This window comes from Haliotis rubra, unplaced genomic scaffold (assembly GCF_003918875.1).
Source record: "Haliotis rubra isolate DU_JTF1 unplaced genomic scaffold, ASM391887v1 Scf609, whole genome shotgun sequence".
Taxonomy (NCBI): domain Eukaryota; kingdom Metazoa; phylum Mollusca; class Gastropoda; order Lepetellida; family Haliotidae; genus Haliotis; species Haliotis rubra.
In genome coordinates, this window is record NW_025767312.1 from 439,101 (window position 1) to 450,000 (window position 10,900).

The window sequence follows — 10,900 nt, forward strand, 5'->3', positions numbered from 1 at the left end:
AATCATGCCTTTGTTATTATAAAAGAAAAACAAATTTTCACAGGACATGCAAGGAATGTAAATAAAGTTGAGAAGACACAAAATTGTACATTTACTTTCAGAGAAAAAATCCAATATTTTGAGGTGAGGTGAAATTGGGTTTTACGTCGTACTTGAGAATATTTCGCTCATATGACGACGTGCATGCGTGTGTATGTGTTTGTGCGGCTGCTTGTACTAGCCCAGACTTAAGCTGGTTTTATAGTGCTAGCCCACTGAGATACCATGCCGCAGTGAAGCATGAATACCCCACTCAGACACATTATACTGACTCCGAGCCGACCAGTCCTTGTTGTACCCATTAATGCCGAGCGCCAGACAGGGACCAACAAGTACCATATTTTAACGTCTTTTGGTATGACGCGGTCGGGGATCGAACCTGTGACCTTCCGCTCTCCGGGCGGACGTTCTAACCACTACACCACGGAGGCGGTCGGACATGCAAGGGATGTAAATAAAGTTGAAAAGACACAAAATTGTACAGTTACTTTCAGATAAAAAAATCCAATATTTTGAAGCAGCAATACAAAAAACATCCTGTCAGGAAGAATAATTTCCAATCCCTGAATATTAAATAGTAAGTCCTTAGATACATCAAAGAAAAACACAGTTATACTGTGAACTACAGGCCTTTGTTGCTCTTTCAAGTAACACAGACATAGTGCTTAAATAAATTGCTATATTTCTTTGTTATAAAAGACAAAACATTCTTTTTCATCCTTCATATTTTCCCTTTTGCAAAGCCACAAACATTCTCCATTCTCTGAAGCAGACAAATCTGAAAGCTCCATATTAAAAAAATAACCTTGTTAAAAATTCTTTTCCAAGCATCTGAAATGAGATAAATCCCATTTCTTTGAAGTCCATTTTCCATTCATACAATGATCTATATATCTTTTTCTTTCAAAGAGAAGCAATCCTTCAAAACTACATACAAGGATTAAATGAATTAGATATTACAGAGGTGTCTTATATTTGCAACATCAATGCCAGCAGGCTATTCCTTTGTCCTCCCTCTGTAACACAACTGTTAGTGGGCACAAGGTAAATAGTTCTGCTATCGTCAACGATGTTAATATAATCTTTCACTCGCACTCACAAGCCGTTAATCGATTGGACAGTGAAATCACGACGGCCTGCCACCTGTCATCATGTAGCTGAGAACTTGGATGCTTTTATCTCGTTAAGTCACCTGTCTAGCACAGGTAAGCTAGACAAAGCAGTGTACACCTGAGCTAAAACCCTCACTGTAAAGCGCTGCCAGTATACCTCGCTATAAGGCATTCAATAGAGGTCTATTATTGGGTCCTGGTAATGCACTATTGACTGATTCTGTAGCCCAAGGGGAACAATGAAAATGTCAAACTTAACAAGAATCAAATATCCTTGCACTGAAGAGGTTATTTGTGAATAAAAGTGATGTCAAAATATGTTTCTTTTGTGCTTGCAATACACTCTGAAGTAAATGAGGATCTAATTATGAAACAGTCTTCAATAGCAGCATTAGAAAATAAGAGGGGGGGGGGGGGGAGAGAGGAAGGGGGCACATAAATATTTGTTAACTCATACAGTCATCACAGGTGTACATATATATCTGTTGAAATCCTGTTATTCTGTGAACCATGTATCTATTTTGACTGAAGCAAATTTGTTCTCCCAGAAAGTTTTGGTGACTTAATCCCATCTTGACCATGCAGAGATATTATGTATCATATTTTGACCTTGCTATCAAGATATACATCAAATCATAACTTTACTGTCAAAACATTTATCACAGCATAACCATGCTATCAAAATAGTTTTCTTATTACAACCTTGCTATCAAAGTTTTCATCATATTAGAACCTTGCTATCAAGATATTCATCATATTACGTCCCTGCTATCAAGATATACATCATATTACAACCTTGCTATCAAGATATTCATCATATTACGTCCCTGCTATCAAGATATATCATCATATCACAACCTTGCTATCAAGATATTCATCATATTACAACCCTGCTATCAAAATACAAATCACATAACAAAATTGCATTTTAGATATACATCATACTACAACCTTGCTATCATGATATTCATCATATGACAACCTTGCTATCAAAATAAACATCATATTACAAACTTGCTATCAAGACAATCATTCCTCATAAGACAACCTTGCTAATCATATTACAACCCTTGTTATCAAGATATATCATCATATTACAACCTTGCTATCAAGATATACATCATATGACAACCCTTGTTATCAAGATATATCATCATATTACAACCTTGCTATCAAGATATACATCATATTACAACTCTTGTTATCAAGATATATAATCATATTACAACCTTGCTATCAAGATATACATAATACTACAACCCTGCTATCAAAATATACATTACTTTACAACCTTAACTATCAAGATATAAATCATATTACAACCTTGTTATCAAGATATATCATCATATTACAACCTTGCTATCAAGATATACATCATATTACAACCTTGCTCTCAAGATATACATCATATCACAACCTTGCTATCAAGATATATCATCATATTACAACCTTGCTATCAAGATATATCATCATACTACAACCCTATCAAAATATACATTACTTTACAACCTTAACTATCAAGATATAAATCATATTACAACATTGTTATCAAGATTTATCATCATATTACAACCTTGCTATCAAGATATACATCATATTACAACCTTGCTATCAAGATATACATCATATCACAACCTTGCTATCAAGATATATCATCATATTACAACATTGCTATCAAGATATATCATCATATTACAACCTTGCTATCAAGACATACATCATATTACAACCTTGTTATCAAGATATATCATCATATTACAACCTGCTATCAAGATATACATCATACTACAACCCTGCTATCAAAATATACATTACATTACAACCTTGCTTTTAAGATATACATCATAATTACACCCTTGCTATCAAGATATACGTCATATCACAACCTTGTTATCAAGATATACATCATATTACAACCTTGCTATCACGATATACATCATATATGAAGCCCATTTCTGGTGTCCCCCACCCTGATATTGCTGGAATATTGCTAAATGTCTCATAAAAACCATACTCACTCACTCACACACTAACAACCTTGACATCAGGCTATGCATCACATCAGGGACATAATGACAGCCTTTATATGATCTTCAAACCTCACATGACCAAGACACAATCATACCATTACATGTGCACAGTGTACCGATGGTACAGTAACATTCGTACAGGCTTACATGAATCAATTTCTTCCTGAAGTCAAGCTAACCACAAAAACAGCTAAGAGTTTTACCAGAAACTATGTTTATTATTTGTATCTGGGCAAACATCGTCAGATGATTACGAGTTAAGTGTAACCAGCCAGCCATATGTTGCATCAATCATGTTGGTAAACTAACCATAATAGAGGGTGAACAACACTTCATTCATCCAGAATTCAGCACTTCATTTATCCAGAATTCAGCACTTCATTCATCCAGAATTCAGCATTTCATTCATCCAGAATTCAGCACTTCATTTATCCAGAATTCAACACTTCATTCATCCAGAATTCAGCACTTCATTTATCCAGAATTCAGCACTTCATTCATCCAGAATTCAGCACTTCATTCATCGAGAATTCAGCACTTCATTTATCCAGAATTCAACACTTCATTCATCCAGAATTCAGCACTTCATTCATCCAGAATTCAGCACTTCATTCATCCAGAATTCAGCACTTCATTTATCCAGAATTCAGCACTTCATTCATCCAGAATTCAGCACTTCATTCATCCAGAATTCAGCTCTTAATTCATCCAGAATTCAACACTTCATTTATCCAGAATTTAGCACTTCATTCATCCAGAATTCAGCACTTCATTTATCCAGAATTCAGCACTTCATTTATCCAGAATTCAACACTTCATTCATCCAGAATTCAGCACTTCATTCATCCACAATTCAGCTCTTAATTCATCCAGAATTCAACACTTCATTTATCCAGAATTCAGCACTTCATTCATCCAGAATTCAGCACTTCATTCATCGAGAATTCAGCACTTCATTTATCCAGAATTCAACACTTCATTCATCCAGAATTCAGCACTTCATTCATCCACAATTCAGCTCTTAATTCATCCAGAATTCAATACTTAATTCATCCAGAATTCAGCACTTCATTTATCCAGAATTCAACACTTCATTCATCCAGAATTCAGCACTTCATTCACCAGAATTCAGCACCTCATACATCCAGAATTCAGCTCTTCATTTATCCAGAATTCAACACTTCATTCATCCAGAATTCAGCACTTTAATTCATACCAAGAACGTAAACAAGCCATGCCTTTACCAAGAACTTAAACAAGCCATGCCTTTACCGACTTAAACATTGAGCCAGGTCATTACCAACCTCAGTCTTTACCAGGAACTTCAATCAGCCATGCCTTTACCAAGAACTTAAACAAGCCAGGGCCCCGTTCCTCAAAGCGATCGTAGCGCTAAGTTGATCGGAACCCCCATAGTTTAACATACACTTATGACTGTCGAAGCGTTACAATCACTTTGTAAAACGGGGCCCTGGTCTTTATCAAGAACTTTAACAAACCAGGTCTTTACCAAGAACTTTAACAAACCAGGTCTTTACCAGCAACTTTATGAAGCCAGGCCTTTACCAGCAGCTTTAACAAGCCAGGTCTTTACCAGCAACTTTAACAAACCAGGTCTTTACCAAGAACTTAAACAAGCCATGCCTTTACCAAGAACTTAAACAAGCCATGCCTTTACCAGTAACTTTAACAAGCCATGTCTTTACCCTTTAAGCAGGTCTTTAACTTTAAAGCCAGGTCTTTACCAGCAACTTTAACAAGCCAGGTCTTTACCAGCAACTTTAACAAGCCAGGCCTTTACCAGCAACTTTAACAAGCCAGGTCTTTACCAGCAACTTTAACAAGCCAGGCCTTTACCAGCAACTTTAACAAGCCAGGTCTTTACCAGCAACTTTAACAAGCCAGGCCTTTACCAGCAACTTTAACAAGCCAGGTCTTTACCAGCAACTTTAACAAGCCAGGTCTTTACCAGCAACTTTAACAAGCCAGGCCTTTACCAGCAACTTTAACAAGCCAGGTCTTTACCAGCAACTTTAACAAGCCAGGCCTTTACCAGCAACTTTAACAAGCCAGGCCTTTACTAGCAACTTTAACAAGCCAGGCCTTTATCAGCAACTTTAACAAGCCAGGTCTTTACCAGCAACTTTAACAAGCCATGCCTTTACCAGCAACTTTAACAAGCCAGGTCTTTACCAGCAACTTTAACAACTTTACCCAATAACAAGCCAGGCCTTTACCAGCAACTTTAACAAGCCAGGCCTTTACCAGCAACTTTAAGAAGCCAGGTCTTTACCAGCAACTTTAACAAGCCAGGCCTTTACCAGCAACTTTAACAAGCCAGGTCTTTACCAGCAACTTTAACAAGCCAGGTCTTTACCAGCAACTTTAACAAGCCAGGTCTTTACCAGCAACTTTAACAAACCAGGTCTTTACCAAGAACTTAAACAAGCCAGGCCTTTACCAGCAACTTAAACAAGCCAGGTCTTTACCAGCAACTTTAACAAGCCAGGTCTTTACCAAGAACTTTAACAAGCCAGGTCTTTACCAGCAACTTTAACAAGCCAGGCCTTTACCAGCAACTTTAACAAGCCAGGTCTTTACCAGCAACTTTAACAAGCCAGGTCTTTACCAGCAACTTTAACAAGCCAGGTCTTTACCAAGAACTTTAACAAACCAGCCAGGGAACTTTACCAAGAACTTTAACAAGCCAGGTCTTTACCAGCTTTAACTTTAACAAGCCAGGCCTTTACCAGCAACTTTAACAAGCCAGGTCTTTACCAGCAACTTTAAGAAGCCAGGCCTTTACCAAGTAACTTTAACAAGCCAGGTCTTTACCAGCAACTTTAAGAAGCCAGGCCTTTACCAGCAACTTTAACAAGCCAGGTCTTTACCAGCAACTTTAACAAGCCAGGCCTTTACCAGCAACTTAAACAAGCCAGGTCTTTACCAGCAACTTTAACAAGCCAGGCCTTTACCAGCAACTTTAACAAGCCAGGCCTTTACCAGCAACTTTAACAAGCCAGGCCTTTACCAGCAACTTTAACAAGCCAGGTCTTTTAGCAACTTTAACAGCCAGGTCAAAGCCAGGTCTTTAAACTTTAACAAGCCAGGCCAGGTCTTTACCAAGCAACTTTAACAAGCCAGGTCTTTACCAGCAACTTTACCAGGAACTTTAAAGCCAGGCCTTTACCAGCAACTTTAACAAGCCAGGTCTTTACCAGGTCTTTAACAAACCAGGTCTTTACCAGCAACTTTAACAAGCCAGGTCTTTACCAGCAAGCCACTTTTAACAAGCCAGGCCTTTACCAGCAACTTTAACAAGCCAGGTCTTTACCAGCAACTTTAACAAGCCAGGTCTTTACCAGCAACTTTAACAAGCCAGGCCTTTACCAGCAACTTTAACAAGCCAGGCCTTTACCAGCAACTTTAACAAGCCAGGTCTTTACCAGCAACTTTAACAAGCCAGGTCTTTACCAGCAACTTTAACAAGCCAGGCCTTTACCAGCAACTTTAACAAGCCAGGTCTTTACCAGCAACTTTAACAAGCCAGGTCTTTACCAGCAACTTTAACAAGCCAGGTCTTTACCAGCAACTTTAACAAGCCAGGTCTTTACCAGCAACTTTAACAAGCCAGGCCTTTACCAAGACTTATAACCTGCCAGGTCTTTACCAGCAACTTTAACAAGCCAGGCCTTTACCAGCAACTTTAACAAGCCAGGTCTTTACCAGCAACTTTAACAAGCCAGGCCTTTACCAGGAATTATAACCTGCCAGGTCTTTACCAGGAACTATAACCTGCCAGGTCTTTACCAGGAATTATAACCTGCCAGGTCTTTACCAGGAATTATAACCTGCCAGGTCTTTACCAGGAATTATAACCTGCCAGGTCTTTACCTTTACCATCACCATCAAACACACAGAATCTGGCACACAAAAAACCCCAAATAATTTGTTTGTCAAGACAGAAACTTGTAGACAAACATCCAAGAAAAGCTTGATAAAAAATTGCTCAAGTAAAAGAAACTTCATTATTAAATCTTTAACACTGGTATTTGCAGAACACCACCACAAAGGAATAAGTAGAAAAAACATAGGAATCGAATACAAAACATAGCCAGCGTCGGGTAACGTTCATCAGAAAATAAAACATTAACAAATACAAAGTATTACAACAATCCTAAAGACTGAAAATTTATTTTCCGTTAATCCCTAAATGATGGAACGGTCTCTCATTTCGACTTTCCTAACCATCAAACTACTGTTTGTTCTATCAACACCCCTCTGACTGAAACTCAACACATCTTATAATTGGACCTATTCAAACAGTAGGATAACATGTAATATTCATCATGTCAGAAACAGCTTTCAGTCAATTAGAATTCCAGCATTTCAGTCAATAAGAAATCCAGCAATGAAATCAGTTCCTGTCATCTTCATTTGAAGCTGGCTGGGGAAAAAAGCAGTTTAAAGGATAGCAGTATGTGTATAATTCAAATACACTGGGTCAGAACACTACCAACTAAACAGCCTCATTGCGGCTGTCGAGATTCTTTACAGAGCATATAATTCAATATGAACCATTGTCTGGCCGAACTCTGTACATTATTTCACCTCCTCCCCTGAAGGAAAACCGGACTAATCGATCTCGTCTCTTCTATGACCTCATCGCTAGTTCATATCCTGTTAGTTTCGAGGTCAGGCATTCGCCTCAAAGCTTTTCGTTCAATGTCGGCCTGGTCGTATCAAGATTGATTAGAAGAATCAATACCAACAGCATTAGTTCTTTCAGTTTCATTCAAATTCTTTACGACATCACAGTCCTAGTCCTGGGGACAAAAATCGGCGAATAATTTGTGTCCATTTTGCAGTGTCGACATGAGAACCTGTTGGAAGGACGCTAGCACACAGTTTCTGCTTGCATGCTGCTGCACAATCATGGCGGCGCACATTACGGCGGCAATAACCAAACTAATCACTTCTTTCAGTTCCTGTGAGTGGGAAGGAATCTGCAATACTGCTGATTGGGTTTGGTCATAAGTGAATGCAGAGCTTGCTTCTATTAACAGTGCAGCTTGGATTTAAATAAAGTCTTGATTAAAATCTGGTCCTTCAACCTTACAAATCATCAATTAACTTGAAATGTTTCAAACTAAAAATAGTCTGGGATAAATTTGTCATTATTTCCATAAACAAAATGACCGTAAAAGTCTTATAAAAATAAATGAGTTAAAGTCTTGAAAAAGCGTAACTTCTTTCGTAAGATGAAAGTTGTCCTCTTTTTAACTGATTGGATACGTCATTCCACGACTTGCTCTTTTTGATTTGAGCTACAATGTATGTTGAGCCTGTTTCTTGTAGTTCATCATAAGCCGTTATTTTTACGTTTTTAAAACATGTTCATGTTTGCTGTCATGTTTACATGACAAAGTGAGTGAGTGAGTGAGTATGGTTTTACACCGCTTTTAGCAATATTCCAGCAACATCACGGCGGGGGACATCAGAAATGGGCTTCACACATTGTGCCCATGTGGGGATTCGAACCCGGGTCTTCGGCGTGACGAGCCAACGCTTTAACCATTAGGATACCCCACCGCCCCCACACGACAAAGAGAAAATTGTCATGAGGTCAGGAATTGGTCATTCATGACACTTAGAACATGATCACATCAGCAAGAAATCTATAAAACACTAGTTATAGCAATCATGTAATAATCAAGTGACTTGTTTCCTGCAATGGGCATCACTGACATACAATTTTGATGCTACATGTAATGATTTCCATCAAATCCAAAAAAAACAAGGCAAACTACTTTGTCATTGTATAATACATACTCTATAAAACAGATGTATTTATGTAAGAAGAGTTGCATTTATTGTAAGAAGTAGATGTATTTATTACGAAAAATGTCTGTATGTATTGGAAGAAAACAGCTGCATTTACTGTAAGAAACAGCTGTATGTATTGTAAGATACAGCTCTATGTATTGTAGTGAGTGAGTGAGTGAGTAAGTGAGTGAGTGAGTTTGGTTTTATGCCTTTTTTCGCAATATTCCAGCAATATCATGTGGGGTACACCAGAAATTCTATGTATTGTAAAAAATGGCTGTATCTATTGCGTGAAATGGCTGTATTTTGTGTGTGTGTGTGTGTATGTGTGTACTAATGTACTCAAATATCGGGTTTATACTGTTAGTACTAAGATACCAACCTTCATATGTTTATATGATGCATATGATAAGAATTATGAATACATTAATATTATCTATGAAAAGTGGCGGTCTTTGATCAGCTGCTAATGACAGACATGGAATAGTCCAAGATCTGACAAAATGATCAATTTGTTTTAAATATATATATACCACTATACGCATCAAGAACATGTTAAACATCGATATCACTAACTACACGGCATCATGAATATATTAGCCATTACTATCTCTGACACCGGATACTGTCTTATGCTCTGTTATCAAATTCATGCATTCCATGAATATCCATGAAAGGTACCTCGCAAATTATTCACGAGATCCGGAATGATGACACTCATTCAAAACCATATATGCATGACGTTCATTCTTGGACGAAAATGCATGCGTCATAGGAGATAGCACTTTGTCTTAGCAATGCATCAGCATTCATGCATGAGTGAAAATCAGATACATGTCACGTGATATGAATATTGATCTGACGAAATACCATAAACGAGATTACTATACAGATTTGCATTCTCATATTTCCTCAATAACACTGCATAAATCATTACATTTCAAAGAACAAAAAAATACATGTAGAACATATTCAAAACATGTTTCATTATTTTCGTATTCTTGTGCATGAATGGGTGATCTAGCTGTCTGAGGTGCTGTAATCTGCTTGACAGAGTTACTTCCCTTGGGCAACATCAGGAATCTGTGATTGTGGGTTCGAGTCCTGGTTCACCCTAATGAGTGAGTGAGCCAGTGAGTTAATGGTTTTATGTCGCTTTTAGCAATATTCCAGCAATATCATGATGAGGGACACCAGAAATGGGCTTCACACATTGTACCCATGTGGGGAATTGAACCTGGGTCTGGAGTGAGATGAGCAAACACACTAGCGGACACCACTAGACTACCCCCCGCCCCTCACCCCTATAATGTTTCGTGGTTTGTCCGCACCATCCAAGGTTTGATCCAAACTGTAATCGCTTGATACCTGCACACTAAGAGTTTTTGTCCCACATTAAGCAGACACATTGTGTTAAGATTTACTCCCAACTCACTCACTTAATCTCATGTGTTAAAAAAAGAAAATATTGCTGGCGTCACCCTGCTGTGATACCGCTGGAAAATTGCGAAAAGCAGCAAAAAACCATACTCACTCATATGTTCAAAACTGTATTCATATAGCTTTGAGAACAATAAGTGTTATTCAATACAAAGAAAATATTTCTAACTTGAGGTTCAGTTTTTCATCTGTAAAAAATACATAACACAACACAAACATCATGGAGAAGCTTGGCGGATTGACGCACAAAAAAATATCATCACACCACTGACATTCTCTTGTAGATGCATTTGGAATGAATTTACATCCAGAATGTCTTTACAATTCATTCGCTCCTCAAAACCAAAAGAAGCATGGTTGAGCAATGTGTACACAAGAAGAGCAACTATCTACTCTAACTAGACAGAACGACATGTTACCTCGACGTAAGACTTGAGATGCAGGCCCCTGATC

The 10,900-nt window shown here is 37.9% G+C and overlaps 1 protein-coding gene across 1 annotated transcript in view; it reads right to left on the reverse strand.

Moving 5' to 3' along the window:
• Window positions 1-10,900, reverse strand: part of LOC124255766 (CUGBP Elav-like family member 3-A) — a 293,163-nt gene that overhangs the window by 116,981 nt on the left and 165,282 nt on the right. The window contains 1 exon segment of the mRNA XM_046689676.1: window positions 10,867-10,900. This exon segment is cut by the window's right edge and continues 23 nt beyond it. Within this exon segment, the coding sequence (XP_046545632.1) occupies window positions 10,867-10,900 (34 nt within the window).